At 54.2% G+C, this 26,565-nt stretch overlaps 1 protein-coding gene across 50 annotated transcripts in view; it reads right to left on the bottom strand.

Annotated features, from left to right (window-relative positions):
• Positions 1–25,785, bottom strand: part of SUN1 (Sad1 and UNC84 domain containing 1) — a 55,115-nt gene extending 29,330 nt beyond the window's left edge. For 9 of the 50 annotated variants that reach the window (XM_023655065.2, XM_070231310.1, XM_070231324.1 and 6 more), the window contains exons 1-2: positions 25,648–25,777; positions 1,291–1,479 (exon numbers count right to left, since the gene is read on the bottom strand). In XM_023655065.2, the coding sequence (XP_023510833.2) occupies positions 1,291–1,406 (116 nt within the window). In that variant the 5' untranslated portion in view covers positions 1,407–1,479; positions 25,648–25,777. Of the gene's footprint in view, positions 1–1,290; positions 1,480–7,998; positions 8,096–8,554; positions 8,738–10,110; positions 10,139–11,146; positions 11,567–11,770; positions 11,846–13,524; positions 13,912–16,310; positions 16,611–25,647 lie in introns of those variants that run through there. The other 41 variants (XM_023655061.2, XM_070231303.1, XM_070231305.1 and 38 more) reach the window with 23 other exon arrangements.
• Between the last annotated feature and the right edge of the window lie 780 nt (positions 25,786–26,565).

The following is a 26,565-nucleotide window of genomic DNA, read 5'->3' as shown; positions in this document are numbered from 1 at the left end:
AGGAATTCTTAAGATGGGGAACAAGAACTCCTTCTAAAACTGTATACACAAAATAGCTTTCAGATTTTGGGTCCCACAACCCAAAAGTGGTTAAAACTTTAAAAAAACCTAAGAATAAAAATGACCCCAAAATAAAAAATTTTATCATTTTTAAAGTTAACCTCTTCCCTTTTAAAAACAAGTTGCTGCACACACATCCGCATCCTGCACCATTTCACAGCCACTAATGAAGACAGAACTGAACCGAGTGCAGCAAGGAAAAGCCGTGCTCTAAGGTGACTCCTGCGCTCACACTGACCGCCAGCGACAAACGGGCAGGGAGGACTCGGGCAGGCGGAGCAAGGCCATCGCCTTCGAGGGACGAGCAGGGGCGAGAGGCAGTACCACGTGAGCATGGCGCACGACGGGGCCAGGTGACAGAAAGCCAGCCCTGCCACAGCGTGGAGCCACACGCCGCAACCCACTGGCGCTCACACCTGCACCTCCGAGAACCTACTCGACCGGACGGCCACAGTAAGGTCCCGGAATCTCCTTCACTGCACGCACTCAGCAGGCGACTGCGATGCGCGTGGAAACCGTGGCCGGGCCCTCAACAGACCCAGTGCCGGGCTCTGCTCTAATGCTGCCTTCCTCCACCTCTCCGAACAGACCCCTCCCATTCCCGAGACGATGGCCACTCTGACTGGAAACATCATTCTTCCGTGAGCAACAGAGTGAAGCCACGACTTTCATTCTTTATCTCTAAATGGCACGAAGACCTCGCACGCTTCTCCTTCTTGGGTACAAACAGATGATGCACACATGGAGAGTTTAGAAGACGGAAGATGAGCAGCAGGAACACAGGCAAACGTCTAAACTTCATGGTGTGTCTGTTGGTCCACGTAGACTTTCACAGACGTAAAGCGTTAACCATACAGGGACCAGCCACGACGCCACGTGGCGACCTGGTCAGAGTCCTCCCCCTGGAACCCCATTCGGTGGACAGCGCAAGTTAGCTCCTGCTCGGAGGTGACCTTTGAGTGCTGGCGCTGTCACGGAGCTGTGTCCACGTCACAGGGTGCCGCGTCCCCTCCAGAGTTGGAGCCGAGCAGACAGCTGGAAACCACAACTTGCGGAACACCAGCACCAGACAACCCGCATGTCCCAGCACCAGTGTCTGCCCTTCTTCAGAGCAGGAGGGCAGCGTGTGTGGGTTTGGGAGTGTGCACATGGCCTTCCCTCAGCACAGTGTGTGCACGCGAGGTCCTACCCAGGGTGAGGATGTGGTGCGAAGTGAGGAGGCTGGCTCACCTGGCCGCTCTGTCCCTCAGGGAGGCAGCGCTGCTGGGGCAGGAGGGGGCGTCCCCAGCCTGGCCTTCCTCGGTGGCACATGCTGTGGTGACCAGGCGCAGACTACGGCGGGACATCCTTGGAGAATCAAACACGGGATCCAATTTGTGCTCGGTCTCGAAATCCAGAGCATCAGAAGAATAGCTTGAACTGGAAGGAAAAACACTGGTCAGAGCTGGACAGCACTCACGGCACCACCTCTGAAAGACAGCAGACAGGCAAACAGAGCACGTGGTCCACCGGGAATCCGCGACAGCAGCCATACTGTGCGATGGTGCTCTGCACGGCAAAGCAGGCTGCACCATCAGGCGGCAGACACTCGGCCTCAGCACTGTGCAGCAGCCCCAGGTCACCCAGCTGTCCTAGGACACGCTGCCCACGAGACCCCACCCACGGGAGTCACATCAACACCAACAAAAAGGAGAGACCCCTCCTGGCAGCCAGCATGTCCGACAGAGCAGCCGGTGAGATGCGACCGCCACCTGACATTTAGCCAGCGGACCAAGGAACGAGTCAGCAACAGGAAAAGAGGAAACAGCGAGCGACTAGAGCCTTGTCACTACTTCGCCTCTAGCTCACAGGAGGCTGGAGACACACGGTGACAAAGAAGAGCCACTTCAATTCCCCTCCACGTCACGGTCTCAACTGAGAGATGCTTCCTAGTGTGTCCTTGCCAAGTGTTTCCAAATCAAGACACAGGAACACAGCACCTTCTCTGTGCCTCCCCTGGGAGGGGTCACACCTGAGCTGCCCGAAGGCTGGTGGCCGAGCACACCTAACACACCCTTGCACTCAGGACAGAGATCACACGTCTCCCACTGTGAGGACCCACGTCAACAGGGAGGGAGGGACCACAGCCCAGCGGGCAAGGGCACCCGGAAGGAGCGAGGGAGGGGCGCGCATCCGGGTGCCACAGAGAGGAGACAGCGGGGACAAAGCGGCCCGGAGCCCACACTGTGACCAGGCCACACGGGCGGGGTGGGAGTGGCTGAGGAGGCTGCACAGGAGACCTGGGGCCTGGCCACGCACGGCCGCCGTGCCCTGCCAGGGAGCGGCCTGCGAGGCCCCGAGGAAGCCCCATGGGGACGTGCAGGCGGCAGCCGCCAGCCTCTCCCACGGCCCTTCCCGCAGGCACGGCCATGAGGCAGGAGCAGGCTGGGGGAATGTGGAAGCCAGAGTCACCAGCCATGTCTGAGTAAAGTCAATGAGCTTAAGAACATCTCTGATTGTATTTTACATTCGAGAAATATTTTCAGAATCAAATTCATCATTAACCTACTAGATCCGACACTAAAGCGTCCTGTCAGACCCCAGGAGGTGACCACAAATTGATTCCAGTCGTCACGGGCACCTCCCGCCACACGCCACCTAAGAGATAGGTCTTTTCAGCTTCGCCCAGAGGCTGCGCTGACCCAAGCCAGCACCTGGCAAGGACACCAAGCTGAGCAGTTTAGTGTGATCTAAAGCAGAGCTAGCTTTCTTCCAAACTATTTTACACAATGACAACGTTAGTTTAAGGAGATTATGTTATTCCAAATCAGAGTGTGTCGTGTCGGTACGGACCAACATCCCCCCCACCCCTCCTCTTCTGAGAACTGGGTTTACAGCACAGCCGTTCACCAACAACTGGGACGTCAAGAGAGAACAGTGAGGTCCAAGCCAGCCTCTGTCCACGCCCCGAACCAGGTGTGACTCCCGGAGCAGTCAGTCTAGACGAACACACAAACGCAGGAGCAAGCAAGCTGACAGTGGTGCCCTGGGGCCACACCTCGGGGCCACTCTAACACTGCCGCTGTCTAAATGGGGCCTGGCTTTCAAACACAGAACCCTTGGAACGCCTCCGCCACCGGGAGGTAGGGGGCCAAATGCTGTCAGTGTGATTGACAGGGCCTGGGAGGAAGTCGACCTAAGAGTGTCTGCAGCAGCACCATGCCCGAGACGAGGGGACGGAGAAGTAAGCGGGGGGACACCATGCGTGACGCTGTGAGGCCGGGAGGACATAAAGCTCTACACACACCGTCACAGAAAGGCCTCCAGGGCACACTGTGAAATGAGAAAAGAAAGCGCTCTAGCGTCATCCTACTTGTGTTAAAACAGACGATAAAACCACATGTTCCTACACACATGCAGAAACGTGTAAGCCTAGACAAGATCTGGAAGGTTCTCTTCCATCTGGTCACAGTGGTTCCTCTGGAGCTGGAAGGTGGGGCCCGAGGCACGTGCACTCAGAGCTGGGCAGGGCTGAACTCCAAACACGGCAGAAACGGAGCCGTGGTCAGAGGGGACGAGGAGCGGACGGAGGAGGGAGGGACCGGCTGTTCGGAGCTCTGCCCAGACCAACGTCCAGGCCTCCTTCCAACACAACGGGGCTCAGCTGACCTGGTGCGTCCGTGACCTCAAAGGCCTCTTCTCCTCTAAAAGTCCAGCACATCCCAAGCGCCCGCACTCCCACCGTCTGTAACAGGGGCTGTGGACGATGCCCGAGCCCCAGCAGGAAGACTCGCGTGTCTGCTGGAGACAGGAGGCCCCGAGCACCCAGTCCAGGCAGCTCGACCTCATCAAGGGCGGTGGCGGAAGTACGTTGCCAATTCCCCTATGAGGCCTGGGGGCTTCAGAGGAAAGCCCACCACAGAGAATTTTAGACTGAGGTGTCCAATCCAGAACTGGAGAGAATTAAATAACATAACTAGGATATAAAGATCATCATAATAATACAAGGGCCGGCCCCATGGCGCAGCAGTTAAGTTCGCACGCTCCGCTTGGGCGGCCCAGGATCCTTTTGCCTGTTTGGATCCTGGGCGCGGACATGGCCCCGCTTGTCAGGCCATGCTGAGGCAGCATCCCACATGCCACAACCAGAGGCACCCACAACTAGAATATACAACTGTGTACTAGGGGACTTTGGGGGAGAAGAAGAAGGAAAAAAAAAAAGATTGACAACAGATGTTAGATCAGACGACAATCATAAAAAAAAAGGTAACATAGACAAAGACACCAAAGATAAAGTACAGACCTAATCCTCAAGAGTATGAGATTTTAGTTTAGTTCTCTCATCAACTACGAATTGTTTTCATTATGCGTTGCTCTTTTTAAAACCTCTGTTATTTGGAGCACCTTTAATTAAAAGACTGAAAGAAATCTGCCACAGCTGAAAGCAGACACATGCGGAGGGCAGGCCTCGGCTCCACCGGGCGTGGCCGCGCCCCTCCCGCCGGTGGCAGCCTCCTGCCGGTACCGGTACCGCGCTGACCCTCCCGTTGCCAGGGAGCAGCTCGGTTACGGGAGAAGCGATGTGAGCTAAGCAGGTCACAGACGGCGACCATGCTAAGAAGTGACCCAAGGCCCATGTCGAGACATCACCCACCTGGCTGCCCAGCCCATCTGCGTTGCAGCCCTGACTCAACCGCCCACTCTCACCCTCCCCCCCACCCCCCCCACCCCCTCGCACTTGGGATCTCCTGGCACGTTGGCTCTTCAGCCTCATGGGGATTCTGACCCTGACTCACCCGGCCCCACCCCCAGGGGCGAGTCCCCTGCCCCGATGGCGTCTGTCCCAGTAGCCTGGCAGCACTCCCTCAGATGAACCCAACCATGAACCCAACCGCTCTCTAGACGCTGCAGGCCCTGCAGAGAATCGTGTCAGTGCAGGGGCAGGAGGTCAGGGCACGGCTGTCCCCAGCCCCACCGGCTCCTCCCACCGCCTGGTGACCTGTGTGGTGGTCCATCCCCAGTGCTCACGGCCCTTTCGAACTCCCTCCCCTCCTCACTTCCAGCTCCTCCGTGCCCTCCTCCGCCTCCGGCTCTCTGGTCTAGAAGACCCTGTGCTTCTCTCTCTCCAGAGGAGCAGACGCCAGCACAGCTGCCTCAGCCTCCTGGACGGACGACGGACGGACGGACGGACCCCACGACACAGCCCATTCGCGCTTTCCCCTTCCTTCCCAACCCTAGAGCCCGCCCCACTTTCCAGAAGCCGGACTCGTCAGTCACCTCTCCGCTCTCCCACGTCCTCGACTCTCTACGGCTCCTCACCATCCGCGTCCAGACGCACTCTCGTGTCTCCCCAGCGTAACTATCAACCCACACAAGCCGGACTAGCCGCAGAGCCGCCCCGCTCCCTCGGCCCACTCCCCTCCACCCCGCCAGCCGCCGCGCCCGGCCGCTCGGGCCAGTGCCTCCCACGGGCGTGAACTCGCTGGCCGTGTCCCGGCGCTCGCTGTGCTTGGCCGGTCCCTCCTTCCCGAAGCCCTCTCTTCTTCTGCTCCTGTGCAGACACTGTGGATCCGGAGCAACAGCCGCTCCCCACCTTTCCCGCCTCACGGCTAAGCCAGCCTCCTACCAGGGGCTGAGAGGGTCAGACACCTGCCTCGGGCGCCCGCACCACCCGGGCTGTGGGTCAGGGCCCCTGAAGGCTTCGGGCCAGTCCCCCTGACACCGTGCCCAGGGGCTGCTCCTCCACCACATGGAGCTTCGGGACTTCCCAACGCCACCACCCCCAACACCACAGGAGCCGGGGAGCGGGGCTCACGCTGCCCCCAGCAGGGCGCCCCGCCACAGACAGGCGGCGCCCAGGCCGCCCGACCCCAGAGACCCGGCCACCAGTTCCAGCACACACCGGGAGACTCCAGAGACCAACCGCCGAGGAGAACGAGAGTCCTGCTCAGGCTGACGGAAAAACGAGGCTCTGGGAAGCTGGAGCACTGCCTAAACATCTCACGTATGAAGTGGTTATTTTAAAGTACTGAGGGCTTTTCGCTGTGATGCTGGTTGTTTTTGAAATCCATTATCTTTCAGACATTTGCTTCACAACAATGTGCTGGGGAGGGAGACGGAGACAAGCGCTGCCGACTGCCAGGGGCTCCCCGCGCACCGCAGAAAGGCACTCTGACTGCGGGCGGGCGGGCGGGGCAACCAGGGCGCTGAGGCCCCGCGCGCTCACTCGAGCGGGCTCGGAGGAAGGCAGGCCGGCGAGCGGTCGCCACACACAGGAGGCGAAGCGGGCTTAGCAGGAAGAGGGGCTGGGCCTGGAGGGACCACCAAGCGAGGACCACTCCTCCAGCGCCAGGCCCGGTGGCCGAGGGCTGTGGGGAAAGCGGGCCAGGGAGGCCCAGCCTCCGGGACGACCAGCGTCCACCGGAGCTGGAGGACGAACGTTTCCAAGGAGAGGTGGGGACGCAGGGGCACAGGGAGAGACCCTCCAGCCTGGGCCATGCGGCGGGGAACCCTCAGCGAGAGGGTCTGTCGCTCCCACTGCTGGCCCGCTGGGCCTCAGAGCTGTCAGCTCGCAGCCCCTCCTCCAGCCCCGCGGCCCCGCACTCTGCCGACCCGACCAGGCCACGCGGACGACCAGACCGTGAAGCTCCACACGTTCTCCTGTGAACTGGTGGCACTGCCGTGACCCTCTCTTCCTTCTGCGCCCCCCCCGCCCCGCCGCTGCCCTCGCCCTCGGCCTCGCCCTCGCTGCCTCCTCCAGCTCCTCCATCCCCGGTCTGCGCCCGCCTCTGACACCCCGCGCGCTGCAGCTCCTCCTGAGCCAACCTGGCCACAGGCTCCCTGCCGGAGCCGCCCCCTGGCCTCCCACTGCCCTGGGGCTCATGGGACCACGGCTGCCTGCCCGTCCTGCCTCGTCTCTCACCCCGACCACGTCCACCTGAAGGGGGCTGGGACCCCCGGGGACAACCGCGTCGCTGCCCCGATGCTGAGACCAGACACACACGTTTCATAAATCCGTGTTGAAAATAGCTATAGAAGCTAACAATAAATTACCAAGAACAATTATCTGTATGCTCCACAACACAGAATAGGAATAGCTTTCCTTGAGGTGGCCCGCTCACTTGTTCTAAAACACTACAGGACTTTTAACAAAACAGCCTGTTACTACAGAAAGTGCGACGTGATCTAGAATCGTGCATAAACTCAATCATTAAATGTGACATTTGACTAATGCTGTTAAAAAGTACTTTTCTTCAAATACCTTCCAATTTTCTTAAAGTTCCAATGGCGTTTTCACCCTTTAGAAGACAAGCCACTGAAAACAACCACACGCACACTTGCCTTGTGTGCCAGGGTGCAAAGGTGCCCAGCTGCCCATCAAACCTGACGGACCTGGCCGGCGTTCTCCTCGGGCGCTCACCACCCTCTCACAGTCCCCAGCTGCATTTCAACCACCCTGTCTATCTGAGAGGGAACTAGAGATGCAAGGGGCAAGCAGCCACCGTGAAGACTTGAACTTCAAGATTCAGTATCACATCAGAAGACGGAGAAAAAGAGAAAACTTAGATCTGACAAAGCCTCGCTCCTGAACCTTGGGCTTCCTCCAAATTGTTTACGAGGCCTCCTCTCAAAGGCAAATCATTTTCCAGGATATGTCTGTTAACGTTCAAGCAGCCGGCCTTCAGGAGAAATCACAAACGCCAACCGTGACCACAGATTTACTCCTGAGACCACAGCCTCTGGGTGGAGTCAGAAACGGCAATTCGCCCACAGTGACTAACCACTGAGTCACCGGAACCGTCGTGCCGTTTCCATGTCAGCTCAGCAGGTTCACAAAGCCGCAGGCTACCGTGAAGTTCACAGACATCTTCACTCCCCAAACAGAACGTTCGGCTGCGAGGACCCCAAAGCTCCCGCCAACTCAGCCGCGTTCCCACAGGGAAGAGGGCGCGCGCTCACCTGAGTGCATACGTGTAGCCAGTGTTCTCAGGCACACACTGAGGAGGCGTGTACATGTGGAGCCGAGAAAAGTCCATGTTCACGATCTCAAATCATACTGCAGAGGGTGGGGAGAAAGCAAGGCAGAGGTTAAACGGTTAGAAACACACAGCAGTCCTGCCCGTCGCGGCCGGCGCATGCTCCACGCTCTGGCCGGCTGAAACGCCACGGTCGAAACTTTAACCTAAGCTAGGACTCGCACTCTCTTGTTTTGCTTTTTTTAAACAAAGGAGACACGTTTTCTCATGGTTACCAGTCCAGGAACACTTCTGTTATGTTTGGTCCCTATAGCGATAGATCCATAAAGGCGACAGGGGAAGTTCTAGACCAACCGACTCACAATTATGAAAATTAGGGCACTTTCAAAAGAATACCGAAAGCAACTCAGAACCCTTTTTGAAAAGTATTTTTAACTTCCTGAAGGTGTCAAAATGTTCTCATTCTTCTGAAATAAGTTTACCCTGTTATTCACTAAAATAGAACTACTTCTCCTTCCAGGCAAGAAGCCCTCACGTACCTTCCTAGACAGCCAGAGTTTTCACAAGCACCTCAGAATCAGAAACTGCAGCGTGAGTAACAAAGCAGCTTAAGGCAATGTTTATACTTTTATTTTTCCCCAAAAGAAAACATTATTTTTAAATTAAAAAGTGTTGAGCATATTGTTTTTCAGGTTGTCATCTAGATTTCTTGGTAATGACTCAAACTTTCCTCTGGCTAAAAATATTCTCTCTCTCATACACACACACTCTCTCTCTTTCCAAAAAAAAAAAAAAACACTCTTCATAGTAGTAACGTGACCATAATCTGTTGTTGAAAAATCTAAGGAAGATAAAACTAAAGACCATCCTGGACAAACAAAAGACTGAATTTCTACTGAAATAGTGTAATCCTAGAATTTGTATGGAACCACAAAAGACCCCAAATAGCCAAGACAATCTTGAGAAAGAAGAACAAAGCTGGAGGTATCACACTCCCTGATTTCAAATGATACTACAAAGGTACAGTAACCAAAATATCAGGGCACTGGCAAAAAAACAGACACACAGATCAATGGAGCAGAACAGAGAGCCCAGAAATCAACCCAGGCATATATGGTAGGTTAAGTTACGACAAAGGAGCCAAGAACATACAATGAGGAAAGGACAGTCTCTTCAACAAATAGTGCTGGCAAAACGGGACAGCTACATGCAAAAGAATGACACCGGACAGCTGCCTTACACCACACACAAAAATGAACTCTAAATGGACTAACCACTTGAACGTAAGACCTAGAACCATGAAACTCCTAGAAGAAAACACAGGCAGAAGCTCCTTGATACACGTCTTGGTGATGGTTTTTTGTATCTGACACTAAAGGCAAACCGATCAAAAGCAAAAATAAACAAGTGGGACTACGTCAGACTAAAAGCTCCTGCGCAACAAAGGAAACCATCAACAAGATGAAAAGGCAACCTACCAAATGGGAGAAGATAACTGCAAATTACACACAGTCACGCCTTGCTTAATGTTGGGGATCATCTGGTATGTCTGAGAAGGGTGTCGTTGGGCGATTCTGTGGTGGTGTGAACATCACAGAGTGTATTCACACAAACCTCAATGGGGTAGCCCCCTACACGCCTGGGCTATGTGGTACTATCTTATGGGACCACCGTCATCTGTGCGGTCCGTTCTTGACTGAAATGTCGTTGTGCAGCACATGACTATACCTGATAAGGGGATAATATCCAAAATATATAAAGAACTCATACAAGTCAATAGCAAACAAACAATCAGATTAAAAAATGAGCAGGAGATCTGAATAGACATTTTTCCAAGGAAGATATACAGATGGCCAATGGGCACATGAAAAGACCCTCAACATTACTAGTCATCAGGGAAATGCAAATCAAAACCACAATGAGACACCCCTCACACCTGTTAGGATGGCTATTATAACCAAGACAAAAAATAACAAATGTTGGAGAGGGTGTGGAGAAAAGGGAACCCTCGTACCCCATCGGTGGGAATGCAAACTGGTGCAGCCACTATGGAAAACCATATGGAGGGTGCTCAAAAAATCAAAAACAGAACTACCATATGATCCAGCTATCCCACTTCTGGGTTTATCTGAAGAAAATGAAAACAGTGATTTGAAAAGATATATGCACTTCCATGTTCACTGTAGCATTGTTTACAATAGCCAAGACATGGAAACGTTCACCAATGGATGAATGGGTAAAGAAGATGTAGTATAAACACACACACACTGGAATATTATTCAGCCATAAAAAAGAAGGAAATCTTGCCATTGGCAACAACATGGGTGGACCTCAAGGGCATTGTGCTAAGTGAAATAAGTCAGACAGAGAAAGACAAATACCAGATGATCTCTCTTATAGGTAGAATGTAAATAAATAAACAAAACCAAACTCATACATACAGTGAACAGATTGTTGGTTGCCAGAGGCAGGGGTGGGGCGGTGGAAATGGGTGAACTGTTTGTTTTTTTAGGTTTAAACAAATTGAATTAAAAAAATAGGTATTAGGGGCCAGCCCGGTGGCACAGCAGTTAAGTGCACATGTTCCACTTCAGTGGCCCGGGGTTCACTGGTTTGGATCTGGGTGCGGACATGGCACCACTTGGCAAGCCATGCTGTGGCAGGCGTCCCACATATAAAGTAGACGAACATGGGCATGGATGTTAGCTCAGGGCCAGTCTTCCTCAGCAAAAAGAGGAGGATTGGCAGCAGTTAGCTCAGGGCTAATCTTCCTCAAAATAAATAAATAAATAAATAAATAAAACGACTGATTTCTATAAGCTAAGACAAAAGTACTTTAATTCATACCATTTTCTTTGAAATAGTCCAAATACTCTTTAAAAGATTAAGTACTCATAGAAATAAACATCACTGTTCATATATAACAATTTTACTGTACCTACTAATTTCAACAAACACCACAAAACTCCTGCATTTTAAAAAACATTTCAATTCTTCTCAAGGACCTGGCACACGCAGAACAGACGCCCAACAAACACAATCCATTCTTATTTGGCATTGTACTAACATACACAAACTTTCTGCAAGTAAAATTAACTTTGATCTTTTTAATCCGAGTATTTGTTCAATACCTGTTTCACTGCCTCCAACTCCCTTTTGTCTACTCTCACCACCAGTACAGGTACAATGGCACAGACGCTGGAGAACAGAGGAGGAAGGGGAGGAGGAGCAGCAGGAGGAGGGGGAGCAGGAACGGAGGAGGAGGCAGTGGAGGAGCAAGAGGAGGAGCAGGAGGGGGAGGAAGAGGAACGGGAGGAGGAGCAGGGGGAGGGGGAGTTGGAGGGGGAGCAGGAGGAGGAGGCGGGGGAGCTGGAGGAGAAGCGGCAGGAGGATGGCCTTAGCTGCCCTGGGGCTGGCTCGGCAGTGTCCTTCTCTCCCTACAGCCACACAGCGTTCCTCCCAGCTCCAGCAGCAGGGCCAGGCCTGTTCCCATCTTCACTGCGGAACCAGAGCCACACCCCAGCAGCAGTGTAACAATGGCTTCTGACTTCGCTCATGTTTGCTAACAGCTCACTAAGCAACCAAAATGCCAGAGTGAGTAACAATATTAATACCCCATCATTGTTCTCATCCTCTAGAGTGCATAATTTTTTTATTTCCTATTAGTTACTCACTGACTAACAAAACCCAAACTTCCAGCTTCATTTCCAAAGTGACCTTTCACTTTCCTCTTTCACTATACCTGCATTACTGACCATTACTAAATCCAGGTTAAAGCTGTTACAGTCTCTGCTCACGAACTTCCACCAACTTCTCTAATACTGAATTGGTATTCAACGTGTACTCAGTGAAGTGGGTATTTCTCGGATCAGTTTACAGGAAGCATGTGATAAACGAGTGAATGGCAGATGCCCAAAAGCCAAATACTTCAGCATGCGCTTGAAAGATCGTGACCATGCCATAGGGACACTGGAGCGCCCAGCTAAGCACTCAACGGAGTCCTGCAGATTTGGGCTCAAATCCCAGCTGTGCCCACTCGCTGACTGCCCTGAGGCAGCTCCTGAGGGCGGGAAGCTCCGTGAAGCAGGCCAGGGGCAGGGCTGCAGGCCGGGGGACAGAGAGCGTCACAGGAAGTCCTGCCCAGGACTCAGCAGGGAGGAGAGGTTACACAGCCCAGTGAGGAGCAAGAACAGAAACTTACAGCGCTTTTATTTGAAAAAGTTACATTCCTATGTTCTCACATTTGGTTAATTTCTAATGCATAACAAACGGTGTTTTCGAAAGCTATCGAAGGCGCATGACCAGCTATAACCACATTTGCCAAACTGGTTCTTCCAATCAATGAGACACATGATAAAGCCGGGCCCCACAGCCTCCAGTCGGGTGTACCCCAGGCCTTATGCCTCAATTCAAAGTGACAACTTCTTGTCTCTGAAATAAAATTCCATCAAAGAAGCAAGCGCAGCTACTGGCCGTCAGTCCAATTTCCTAGGCATGACAATCACAGGCATGACAGGGTTACAGCAGAGTGGCCAAGGAAAAGATCCTACAGGTGACAGCACAGAGGCACAAGCTGAGTAACAGAAACAGCAGTAGATTTTTGGTAAAATATTTTATAAGAGGACCTACAACTGTAATAAAATGCCCAAAGATAACGCCATCAGGAGGGCACCCGTGTGGACAGACAGCACTCCCGGGCAGCGGCTCTGGAGGAAAGGAAGATGGGAGATGGCAGCGGAGGGGCAGACCACACATCACCATGACCACAGTTCAGCAGCACGACAGAGGAAGGGGAGGGTGTGACCGCACGCCCTCGCTTTCTCCTACTCATTCTGATCTCCACTCTGCAACCCCAGGAATTCTACGTTACGTTCTCCAGCGAAACACCTCTAAGTACAAAACCATCAGCAGACTCCGGCCCAGCTTCATCGGACCTGCGGCCCAGGTAAGCGCCATTTTGGCCATTGCTTACTCTGCAGCCCAGAAAACCACCTCTCCCTGGAGAAGGGCAAGAGGTCCACACTCACGCAGAGCAGAGCCCGTGAAGAAGCAGGTGGACGCAGAGGCAACCAAGCTCTACCCAGCATCTCAGAGCCCCTCCTCCTGTCCGTCTGCAGCAGACCGGCTTGCACGCCTGACGGCTAACGCTGCTGGGATTCAGCTCACGACCTCTCCACACCGGGTCCTCCCCATCAACCCTGCTCTCTCATTCCTTCCCCTCCTCTTCCTCCTCCCTTAACAGATCACGACATGCATTCAGAGCACTTTAAAATTAATCTTCAGTTCCCTCCACAAAATGTGAGCATTAAATAAAATCATAGGACTAAATAAAGTAACAAAAAAGGATTAAATGAAATGATGCCGCGAGGCAGTGCCTGGCACACGACACGCAAATGTGAGCTTTAGTTATTCTGTGGAATAGAGTTACACGGCCTGGGGTTAACACTTCTAAAAACCAGACTTCTTTTTCCTTCTGGGTTAGCAATCCCCGACGTGAAGATCCACTCACCCCTGGCCCAAATAAGAGGCAAAGCCCCCCGGGCAGCTCGGAGCTGACGGGCCAGAAGGCCAGTTCCAGCCCTCTCTCGGCAGATCCGACCCAGCAGCACACACGCGATTTCGATACTAGTCCTGCTGATAACTACCGTGAGCGCTGAGCGTTCTCAAAATGCTGTTCCCAGGCTCCACTTACACCCCGCTAATTAAAGCCCACACGTAACAGGAGAGGCTCCTGTTCGTCCCAGGCCTGGGGCGCCCTGCCACCGCCCGCCTGAGGCTGGGAGACCTCGTCGTCATTCATAGCCCACAGGACTGAAACAGTAAGTATAGAAGTGGACTGAAAACGTTTTCAGTGGCATCAGAACAGCCTGGAAAGAATCCGAAGTCAACATTCTGCAACCAGATGTGTCACAAAGGGGCCCTGTCCAGGCTCCACTGTCCTCATTTTCTAGTCCCTTCCAGGCCACTCCCTCCCTTCCCCTGAAAGTGCTACGACCTCGTCACAGGCCCCCTTCCCTGTGAGTGCCCTGGACTGGTCCCCACCTCCACACCGCTCACTGCACGCAGGAAGGGGCTCATGGCAGGCCCAGCTCCAGGCGCAGGCGGAACCCTCCCTGGCCGGCCAGCCCAGCAAATGAGCGCACAGGGGATGCGAGCCCCACGGTGCACGAGGGGGCCCTCCCCCTGCCCCCGTAAGAGAGGGCTGCTTTAGGATGACAGCTTTCGAGTGGAGCTGCCAGTCCCAATAGGGAAAAAGCACGCACCTCAGGAGACGGTGGGCCAAAGGGACATCATCAAGTGGAAAAGAAAACACTCTTGCTATAAATCACCCGAGTGTCTCCTTTTATCTTGTTTTCACTAGTGGCTAAGAGAACACGAAAGCTAGATGCACAGGCAAATGGAGAGGGCCTCTGTTTAGGTCACAAACTGGCTTCAAAACTAAGGAATTAAGTCGGTGTGTTTACAAACATGCGCGTCCCCAGCAAGGCTTCTTAAGCCACACTGGCTTCCTCCTCCAAGGCCCTCACCTTCTCCAACACACTCTGAAATGTTCCCATCACACGCAAGAGAGGAAGACACACACTCAGCTTTTGTTCTTGAAAGCTTCGGTCAGAATGGATTTTGGTTCTAGCCCTACATATAACTCGAATGTCTCCTGTTTAGAAGGTCTGTGCTAATCCAGTAACAATCTAGAAAATGAGCCTGAAAATTCTCAAAAATTACAAGTCACACAGGGTTGAAAATTGTGCTCCAGGTGAATGGCAAAACCAAAGGAACAGAATAAAATGGTTCTGAAATAAAATCAGCACATTTTCTTAGGAAATGCTACCAGTTGTAAAGAAAAACTGGAAAAAGGCAAACTTTCCAAAGGTTGGCAGCACGTCCTTGCATCACTACAGACCACAAGTGCCATCATCTAGCAGACAACCCTTTGTCACAGACAACGCACAAGGCAATCGAATTTGCTCCAAAGGCACTGTTATAAAGATCAGCGAGCTCCCCATCGGGCCTGCCCAGAGCCGACCAGTCACTGACCACGTGGAGTCGGGCGAAAGGCAAGTCCAGGCCGAAGCCGGCTGCCGTGTCTTTCCGAGAGAAACCCTGGCAACAGGCCCCTGCAGAGCGGTCTCGTGCCCCAGCCTAACGGCTCCCCCCTACCCAGACGACAGTCAGACCCTGTGGCTCTCCTCCGCAACCCGTCCACAGGGACAGCAGCCATCCCAGGGGACGCAGCAGACGGGACCCTCCTCCCAGCTCTGGGCGCAGCTCCAGACACTGCCACCTGCCTCGAGTGCCGACTCAGAGGGGCGTTCCGAGCTGGCAGCACAGGCTCCGACTGCAGGCCGCAGACCCACAGTGGCCCTCGGCCTCCAGGCCTCAGGAGGTTCAGCCAGCAGTGGGCACTCAGCTGGCCGGCCCATCCTGCAAGGACCTTCCAGAGAGGCGCCGCGGGGTGTGTGCGAACACGCAAACACATACACACACACACACACACACACACGCTTGTTCTAACCTATCCTCACCAATCCTTAATCAGTACTAAATCTTAACATAATTACTGTGCTCAGTTCTTAATCCTGTTAAAATTAAATAACGTAGAGACTAATAAAAACATTAGTGATTTTACCTATAGATTAAAAAAATCATAAATTGGGTTAGAAATTCCAAAGATCATGTTCCTGTAATTACTTCTACAGCATAATAAACAGCAATTGGTCTCACATCTCTATTTTCATTTCATTCCTTTTTTTTTTTTTTTTTTTTTTGCTGAGGAAGATTCGCCCTGAGCTAACATCTGCTGCCAATCTTCCTCTTTTTGTATGTGGGCTGCTGCCACAGTGTGGCCGCTGACAGACAAGTGGTCTAGGTCCACGCCCGGGAACCCGAACTTAGGCTGCCAAGGCAGGGCGCACCGAACCTACCACTAGGCAACCGGGGCTGGCCTCTATTTTCATTTTAAAGAAGCAAAACAACGTTTAGGAGAAACTATGATTTATACTGAGTGAGAATCTCTAAAAATGAGCTGATTATTTAAAACAGCAAATCAGAAACAAATGACTATAACCTAAAAATATCTGCAAGAGCTTTAGATCACTATGTGTGTTATATCTACACTTGAATATATGTTTTTAAAACTTCTGGAAAAACGCCACACTAAATTTAATCGCAAATTCTAGAGAATGGGACTTCTCCCCATCTGTGTTGTTTGAAATTTTCTTTAAAGAGAAGGTATTGGTGTTATAATTTAAACAATGAATCCAATAAATATTATTTTCACAAAAAACAAAGTCTGACCCTCATCTGTGAAGCGGTGTGGGGCGGCCAGAGCCCGGTTCCTCGCGCCCCTGTGCGTCCTCCACTGTGAGAACTCAGGACTCTCACCAGGAACACGCGGCCCCAGCCCTCAGTGTTGCTGGAGGCCACAGCCGCTGCCCAGCACTGCCCGGCACGGGTGAGAACGCTCAGCAAAGTCAGCTGTCAGCAGCAGCAACTCTGCACTCAGACAGCTTCTGGCCACGACGTGATGTTTCTTTCCTTTCTTTGGAAATGATGAAATAACAGGAAAAGGTGTAGGCTAGATGGGTTTGTTTACCTAAGAAAACAGCACTGAGTTTTAGGGAAAATAACCACCTCTCTGAAGACACACGACCACAAGCTCACATCCCCCAAGGATGAGCTCCAGACCCTTCAACAAAAACTCCACTTCCTCTGATGGCGATGTTTGTCACGGTGTTCCAGCAAAAGTCCAAAACCAAACTACTTATTTCCTACACGTTCTGAAAGGGTCCATGTCTCAGACCACAAAAAGCATCGACACCGCGGCTGCACTTGCTTCACACCTGGAGCACACTGCGTCGCCTCACAACCAGTGCGCTTGGGATGCCCACAGCGCTGTCTCTCCTGGGAAGAGCTCGCCCACAGCAAGGGCCTTCACACGGCGCTGCCGGGCAGGGATCCCTGGGGCTCCCACACCCAACACTGCTCCTCCTAAGGCCACGCGTGCCTGACTTTGCAGGGCCACTCTGACGGGTGAAGCAGGCAGCTGTCCACCTCATCCCACGGGGAGGCTCCTTATCTCTCTGTTTACGGGTGTGAACTGTCTGCACATTGGACACGCCTGGGGTGCCCTGTCTGTCACTGGTCTTTCCTGACTCTCCCATTGCCTTCCCTCACCCCAGAGCAGACGACAGTCCCGCCTGCGATGGATTCCATTCCTCCTACTGATCTGACTTCTACACTCGAGTCATTTTTATCCAATCCATCTGGGAGTCCTCTGTATACGGAGAGGAGGCATCTGACTACTTCCCAGGGGACACTTCTGCCTGGATCGTCCACAGGGACCTCTAGTCAACGCGTCCCAATCGGCCGTCAGTTGGCTCCTCCCTCAGCCAGCAGCGCCCTCCTTCCGGTGGGCACCCTCCTCACTCCCACTCGCTACCGCACCCTCTCTGCTGGCTTCCTGCAAACGCCCTGACTGGTTTCTCTCTCTCCAACCTTGCCCCCTCAAGCCAGAAAACTGTCGGAACGGCCCATCTACAAGGAGATCTGGCCCTCTCACCCCCTTCAGGCCCAACCGTGGCTCCCCAGCACCCACAGAGAAGACCCAAGACCCTGATTGGACCAGGCCTCCTTCCAAACGCCGCCTTCCCGCTCGTCTCCAGGGACCCACAGCTTCACTGAGAACCAGCTCGGGCAACGCTCTCCCCCACCATCTACACGCTGCCCCATGCTCTTCACTTGTCAGCAACGCCCTCCCCCCCCCATCTACATGCTGCCCCGTGCTCTTCACTTGTCAGCAACGCCCTCCTGATTCCTGATTCCCCATCCCCAGCCCCTTGGTCTCCTTCCACCCCAAACACTCCTGGCTGACTTCTCCTCATCCTCAGGATTCAACTAGGTACCACCTCCAGGAAGCGCTCCTGGACCCCCAACCCCCACATCCAAGTTAGGTGCCAGTCTTAGTGCTCGCCGGTGTCCGTCACTTAACACAAATTGTACTAATTATGTAGGAACGAGTCTTTCTCTGCAGCTAGACCCCAAGCTCTCTGAGAGCAGGAAGCTCACTTGCAGCACAAACGAACACTGTGCAGGCGCCCACAAAAGCAGGGGTCTCAGCGCTGTGCACGCTGCCTGCTTTGCCATGAAGCTGAAAACACCCTTGTGCTCCCCGCATCACCCTCTGGGCCCATCTGACTACGCCTTGGAGAAACCACGCCCCACGTGCTACAAACCATGAGGGGCACGAAGGGGGCGGTGTCAGGGCCTCCCGACTCTTCCTCGAGCCACCTAATCAGAACAGTCGTGCCAACTGTTTCAACTTCCGAGCACACCTGGGAATGACACCTGGACAGCAATGATGGAATTTCACTTGTACCGTAAACACAAACAGTCAATCCACGCCATTTCTCAGTCCCGCAGTGCTCTGTCCTCCAAACGCGAAGCACCAGGCTAAAGCAAGCACTTTCCAGGACTGAAAGGCTTGCAGCATAAACCGCGAGAAAAGAAACCGCCAAACTGATCTGTTTGTCACATTCCAGTGACATCAATTAAAGATCACACACAGCCAACAGAACGACTGAGGCCGACGCAGCAGGACGCGCAGCTCTGCTCTCAGGCCGCCAGGCCCGGGAGGGAGTCTCCGCCCCGCGGAGCCACTGGCCCGCACTTGATTGCCTCCCCACGGCTCACTTCACTCTGCACAAACGTCAGTCAGCATCTGTCACACAGTTCTTATCTCCAAGCTAAAATTCACACCAATGACCATTCCGTGTCCCTGTGCAACTGAAGGAAAAGCGAAGGCCAGCCAACCAGCGAGCACAAGCAGACAGGATTCAGGCTGCGAAACTGACGCGGCACACGGGCCTGACGACCCGGCGGCGACTACAGCACACGACTGCGACAGAGAGCCCCGCACGGGCAACATCACGTCCCTATTTCTCATCGTCAACCCTAAGTGAATTCCGGACCAACGGAAGTAAATGGTTTCAAACACAGATCCAGCAGGTCTGGCCTCCCTTTCCTGAAAATCCGGCGGAGACGCACTCCAGAAGAGCAACGAGCTCTAAATCGTGGAGCGAGAGGAAGAAGAAAGTGAGAGTTTTCAATCAACTAAACAGTCCCGCGAGGCTCCTGCCGGCCGCAACGAGCGCAAGCACCCAACTGAAGCACGTGCAGCACCACGCTGAGCCCGCCATCACTTGCGCTCGGCCACCTCTCTGTCCTGTCCCCACTGCCCTGGGAGCCCAGACGCGGGCGCCCCCTGTGTGACGGGGTCCGGGCCACTGAGCCTCACTCAGCAGGGGCCTTGTGAGCACGGCGAGCCTGGGCCCCAGCCCCACTCTGAGCTATCGAGGTGACAAGGAGTGTGACGCGAAGGGCAGCGGCATCCGGAGTCATGATGTCTCCTACCAAAATGTGGCCTGGCGTGTACTGCAAGCAAATTCAAACCGGCTCTGTCCTCAGAATCTGGAGACCACTGGTCGTCATAAATTCAGGACCAAGAACAATGGTTAGAGAAGACACTTCATCGAACACCAGCTTTCTCTGAAAATAGGTCACCCAGGAATTTCCCGTTAAAAATGGTGTATTGAACACAGACGTCAATTTCCACTGTCCTCCAGACACCCTCTTAAAAAGGGCTTTTTTAAAGGCATATAACCACGAGGACAAAACAAAAGGGAGAAAAGACAATAGCAAGAACTTGGAAGCTAGAAAGCAAATGGATGAATGAAAGCTCGCAACGAGGAACACTGAGAAACAGCCCAGTTTCACTATGGATCCCCGAAGGCTTAAGAGCGGCACCTGTGTATACTTTGAAGCAAGGATGTAGGATGGAACAAAAATTCAAGAGGAACCAAATGCTCACAGTCTGTTTAAGAAACAGGCAGGGGCCGGCCCAGTGGCGCAGCAGTTAAGTTCACACGTTCCACTTCAGTAGCCTGGGGTTTGCTGGTTAGGATCCCGGGTGCAGACATGGCACCGCTTGGCACGCCATGCTGTGGTAGGCGTCCCACATATAAAGCAGAGGAAGATGGGCACGGATGTGAGCTCAGGGCCAGTCTTCCTCAGCAAAAAGAGGAGGATTGGCAGCAGATGTTAGCTCAGGGCTAATCTTCCTCAAAAAAAAAAAAAAAAACAGAAAAGAAACAGGCAAAACCACGCGATCATCTCAATTGGCGCAGGAGCAGCACTTGTCAAAATCTACTATCTTTCACAATGAAAACATTCAGCAAACCAGGAACAGAGGGGAACTTTCTCACCCCATAAAGGGCATTTACTAAAACCCGCAGCTGCCATTGCACCCAGTGGTGAAGGACCGGAAGGTGTCCCCTAAGATCAGGAACAAGACAAGGAGGCCCACCCTCCCCATGGCTACTCAAGGTTGTATGGAATCCTAGCCATGGCAGCCAGGCAAGAACAAGAAATAAAAGGCATCCACGCTGGAAAGGGAGAAGTAAAGAGACTTCGATTCACCAATGACACCATCTCATATAGAGGAAATCCTGAAGAACTCACAAAACACTGAAAGCTGATAAACAAATTGAGCTAAGTTGCAGGATACAAGATCAACACACAAGAATGAGTTGTTTCTTTACACCCATAAACAACCTGAAAATGAAATTAAGAAAACAATTCCTCTTACAATAGCATCAAAAAGAATAACAAATTTAGGAATAAATTTAACCAAAGACATGCAAAACTGGCACACTGAAAACACTGCGGAGAGGAATGAAAGAAGAAAACCCATGGATGGAAAGATCCCCTGTCCACAGGCAGGGAGCCTGTACTGTGAATGTGGCAGCCTCCCCTCAGTGAGCTACCGACTCAGGGCAATCGCCATCAAAATCCCAAGGGCCCTTTTTGCAGATATGGTAAAGCTAACCCTTAAATTCACATGGAAGTGCAATGGATGCCACACAGCCAAAAACAGCCTTGAAAAAGAACAACAAAGTTGGAAAACTCACAGTTCTCGATTTCAAAACTTATTAAAACTTATTAAAACTGTGTTACCGGCACAGGATAGACATACAGACTGAGAATACAACTGAGAGTCCAGAAATAAACCCACACATCTATGGTCAACTGATTTTCTACAAGGGAGCTAAGACAATTCAATACAGAAAAAATACTCTCTTCAACAACAGCTGGACAACCGGACAGCCACACGCAAGAGCGTGACGTCGGACCCGCACCTCACACCATCTACAAAATGAGCTCAAAATGCATCAAAGACCTAAACACAAGAGCGTGACGCCGGACCCGCACCTCACACCATCTACAAAATGAGCTCAAAATGCATCAAAGACCTAAACACAAGAGCGTGACGCCGGACCCGCACCTCACACCATCTACAAAATGAGCTCAAAATGCATCAAAGACCTAAACACAAGAGCGTGACGTCGGACCCGCACCTCACACCATCTACAAAATGAGCTCAAAATGCATCAAAGACCTAAACACAAGAGCTAAAACTATAACTCTTAGACGTAAATATAGGGGTGAATCTTCACGACCTTGGACTTGGTGATGGTTTCTTAGATACAACACACAAAGCATGAGCAACAAAGGAAAAACAGATAAACGGGAGCTCATAAAAGTTAACACCTTTGTGCATCAATGGACACAAGAGAGTGAAGGGGCCGGCCCTGTGGCATAGTGGTTAAGTTCGGCGTCCTCCGCTTTGATGGCCCAGCTTTACGGGTTTGGATCACAGGCGAGGACCTACACCACTCGTCAGCCATGCTGTGGCTGCGTCCCACATACGAAACAGAGCAAGACTGGCAAAGATGTTAGCTCAAGGACAATCTTCCTCAGCAAAAAAAAAGTGAAGAGAGCTCAAAGAGTGGAAGAAAGTATATGTAAATCATGTATCTGAAAAGGGTCTGGTATCCAGAATGTATAAAGAACTCTCACAACTCAACAAAAAGACAAATAACCCAACTTTAAAATGGGCAGAGGACTTGAACAGACATTTCTCCAAATATGATAAGATAGGAAGCACAAGAAAACATGTTCACCATCATTAGCCACGAGGGAAATGCAAATCAAAATCAAAATGAGATAGCACTTCACACCCACTAGGATGGCCGTAATAAAAAACAAATAATGGAAAATAACAAGTGTTGGAGAGGGTGTGAAGAAACTGGAACCCTTGCACACTGCTGGTAGGAATGTAAAAGACTGCAGCCACTGTGGACAACAATTCCTCTTTAAGGTAAATATATGGTCATCATAGGACCCAGCAGTTCCACGCCTGGGTACAGACCCAAAGCACTGAACAGGCGCTCAAACGGAAACCTGTACACAAATGCGCATCGCAGCACTGTTCACTCAAACGTCCACCGACAGATGAAGGGGCAAGCAAACTGTGGTCCAAGCACACAATGGAATACGACTCAGCCACGAAAAGGAACGAAGTGCTGATACACACGGCAACACAGATGAACCTCGAAAACATGACGCTCAGTGAGAGAAGCCAGACACTGAAGGTCAAAGACTGTACGAATCCATTTATGTAAAAACCCAGAAGAGGCAAATTCAGAGACAGAAAGTAGACTAGTGGCTGCCAGAGGCTGGGCGCCGTGGATAACGGGGAGTGACTGCTAATAGGCACAGGGTTTCCATTTGGGGCGATGAAAAAGTTCTGTGTTGATGGTTGTGCAGCACCGTGCACGTACATGATGCCCTGAACTGTACAGGTTAACATGGTAAACTCTGTGTTGTGTGCTTCACCACAACAAAAAAAAGCAGCTAGCCACGTGCACCCACCCCCTCCTGCCCGCTCCCCACAAAGACTGGAGGACAAAACCGAGGTTCTCTAGACCACAGGATAAGAGGAACAGTGGCGCCCCGCACGCCCCCTGGCCTGTTTCCTTACTAACTGTGGGGCGCCACAGCCTCACTCTTCCACTCAGCTTCTAAAACAAGGCAGGAAATCGGAAAGCCCTTCATTGGGAGTCCAAGAAGCCCAATAAAAGGTCCGAAAACTAACGACACTGAGGGTCCCTCAAGGAAACCGAGCCCATCATACCAGCCAACGGGGACAAGACTAACACAGGCGCACAGCACATCTAAAGGACCATGCGGGCCCCACTCAGACACAGTGTTCCACCAAGACGGCACGACGCTTCAGGACACACGGACCAAGGCACACAAAAACAGGCCAGCAGAAGGAGACGGAGACCTCCCGCGTGTATGAAATGAGAACAAGTTGCCAAATTTTAGAGGAAAAAAACAACCAAGACAGCTCTGGGAAATACGAAGGTCAAAATAAAAACCTAAACAGATGAGTGAGAAGAAAAGAAGGATGAAATCTCCTAGAAAGTGGAACAAAAAGACAAACATGGAAAAGGATAAAAGGAGAAGACGGGTCCAAGAGGTTCCCCACCCAAATAACAGTATTTCCAAAGCACACAGAAAAGAAAATAAAGAGGAGAAAACTGTCAAAGAAAATCAATGGAAAAAACCCCCAGAACCACCAATCATGAGTTTCCAGACTTAAAGGAACCAGGGATAAAAACAGACCAAAACACAAGACGTTCCCGAGCACTGAGGACCAGGGAGCAAAAAGAGACCACACACAATGAGGCCACACTCGGGGTCAGCAGTCAGGGCAGCGCAGCAGCTCTGGGAGCTCGGACACCGGCGACAGGCCTAACCCGGGGTGACACCGACGGCCAGCAAACAGCAGTGACAATGCGCCGATGGGTAGGGCGGGGGACGACCCCTCCCACCTGCCTGGACGGGACAGGCAGGGACAGCGCTGCCCGAGGGCGTGAGGGCCCCATCAGTCAGTGTCGGTGAGCACGCAGCAGGTGGGCAGGCGGGCAGATGGACAGGTGGGCGTGTGGGCAGATGGACAGGTGAGCAGGGGCACATGTGGTCAGGTGGGCAGATGGATAGGTGGACAGGGGCACTTGTGGGCAGGTGCACATGTGGGAAGATGGACAGGTGGACATGTGGGCAGGCAGACAGGTGGGCAGATGGACAAGTGCACATGTGGGCAGGCAGGCAGATGGATGGGTGGGAAGGTGGGTGGGTGGGCAGATGTACGGGTGGGAAAGTGGACGGGTGGGAAAGTGGACATGTGGGCAGAGGAGCAGAAAGACGGGAGGGAAGGTGGACAGATAGACAGGAAGGAAGGTGGACAGGCAGGCAGACGGACAGGTGGGAAGGTGCACAGGCGGGTAGGCGGGCAGGTGGACATGTGGACAGGTGGACATGAAGGCAGGCGGGCAGATAGACAAGAAGGAAAGTGGACAGGCGGGCAGGTGGACATGAGGGCAGGCAGGCAAGTGGGCAGATGAACAGGTGGGAAGGTGCGCAGGCAGGCAGGCAGGTGGACATGAGGGCAGGTGGGCAGACAGACAGGAAGGAAGGTGGACAAGCGGGCAAGTGGACAGGTGGGCAGGCGGGTAGATGGACAGGCGGGAAGGTAGACAGGTGGACTTGTGGGCAGATAGATGGGAAGGAAGGTGGACAGGCGGGCAAGAGGACAGGTGGGCAGGTGGGTAGATGGACGGGCGGGAAGGTGCACAGGTGGGCAGGTGGACATGAGGGTGGGCAGGCAGGCAGGTGGACAGGTGGGCAGGCAGGTAGATGGACAGGCAGGAGGGTGCACAGGCAGGCAGGTGGACATGAGAGCAGGTGGACATGAGGGCAGGCAGGCAGGTGGACATGTGGGCAGGAGGACATGAGAACAGGTGGTCAGATAGACGGGAAGGAAGGTGGAGAGGCAGACAGGTGGACATGAGGGCAGGCAAACATGAGGGCAGGCGGGTAGATGGACGGGCGGAAGGTGGACGGGCGGGAAGGTGCACAGGTGGGCAGGTGGACATGAGGGCGGGCAGGCAGGCAGGTGGACAGGTGGGCAGGCAGGTAGATGGACGGGCAGGAGGGTGCACAGGCGGGCAGGTGGACACGTGGGCAGGTGGACATGAAGGAAAGCAGGCAGCTGGACATGAGGGCAGGTGGACATGTGGGCAGGAGGACATGAGAACAGGTGGTCAGATAAACGGGAAGGAAGGTGGAGAGGAGGACAGGTGGACATGAGGGCAGGCGGACATGAAGGCAGGCGGGCAGGTGGACATGTGGGCAGGCGGACATGAGAACAGGTGGTGAGATAGACGGGAAGGAAGGTGGAGAGGCAGACAGGTGGACATGAGGGCAGGCGGACATGAGGGCAGGCGGGTAGATGGACAGGCGGGAAGGTACACAGGCGGGCAGGGCCTGGGCACGCCCCTGGCACCTGCCGGGCGGGGAGACGCGGGCGCCGCGCGGGTCCAGAGCAGCGCCCCGCGCGCGGCCTGAAGGGCGGGCCCTGCACGGGGGCGTCTGGAGGGGCCGCGCGGGGCCCTCGGGGTCTGGAGGTCGGGGGGCGGGCACCGAGCAGGCCCACCGTTGGGAGCCGCGCCCGGCAGAGCTGGGGCCGGCGGGCCTCGGCCGAGCGCGGGGCCGGGAGCGGGGCCGAGGCCGCGGGGCGGGGGCGGCCGTTGGCGCCCAGGCGGGGCCCGCGTCCCGTCCCGTCCCGTCCCCGCGCCCGTCCCGTCCCCGCGAGGCCCGCCCGGCGCCCCCGCCCCGCCGCCGGCCGCACGCAGAGCCGCCCCGGCCTCGCCGCCGGGCCGGACCTCACCTGCCTCACGCCGCCGCCGCCGCCGCCGCCGCCGCCGCCCGAGGCCTGCTCCGCGCCGCCCCGACGCGGCCCCAGGAGGAGACCGTGCGAGCGCCGGCCAATCGCGCGCTACGCCCGGGGCGGGGGCGGGAGCAGCGCGGACGTCCACCAATCCCGAGCGCGCCACCTGAAGCTCCTCGGCCAATGCGGAGGCGGCCTGCCCAGGGGCCCGGCCAATCGTGAGCGGAGAGCGAGTCGCGGGGCGGGGAAGTGGGCGGGGCTCCGAGGCGGCGCGCGGCGGGGAGGGGAAGGGATGAGGGCGGCGGGAGTGCGGGGCGCACGGGCACGGGGCGGGGTCAAGGAGAGGACTACGGTCTCTGGGAGGGGTCGCATCTCCCGGAGGGGGTCGCGTCTAGGGGAGGACCCGCGTCTCGCGGAGGGCCGTGCATCTCAGGGAGGGCTCCCGTGTCTTGGGAGGACCCCCAGCTCGGGGAGGGGGCTCATCTCAGGGAGGGCTCCGGTGTCTGGAGGACCCCCAGCTCGGGGAGGGGGCGCATCTCAGGGAGGGCTCCGGTGTCTGGAGGACCCCCAGCTCGGGGAGGGGGCGCATCTCAGGGAGGGCTCCCGTGTCCTGGGAGGACCCCCAGCTCGGGGAGGGGCGCGCATCACAGGGAGGGCTCCGGTGTCTGGAGGACCCCCAGCTCGGGGAGGGGGGGCATCGCAGGGAGGGCTCCCGTGTCCCAGAGGACTTCCATCTCGGGAGGCAGCAGCCAGACCACCCCACGTCCAGTCTGGAGGTCATTGCAGCCCCGTCCCTGCTGCGCTCGTCCCTGGGCCTGGCTTTCAGGAGAGCCCTCGGTTCCCGCGGAGCCCATCTCGCGGCCCTGCTCTGGGCACCTCTCCCCCGAGCCCGCCCCAATACCTCTGAGGTCTGGAGAG

This window comes from Equus caballus, chromosome 13, assembly GCF_041296265.1.
Source record: "Equus caballus isolate H_3958 breed thoroughbred chromosome 13, TB-T2T, whole genome shotgun sequence".
Taxonomy (NCBI): Eukaryota; Metazoa; Chordata; class Mammalia; order Perissodactyla; family Equidae; genus Equus; species Equus caballus.
This window is presented reverse-complemented; position numbering and strand designations above follow the sequence as displayed.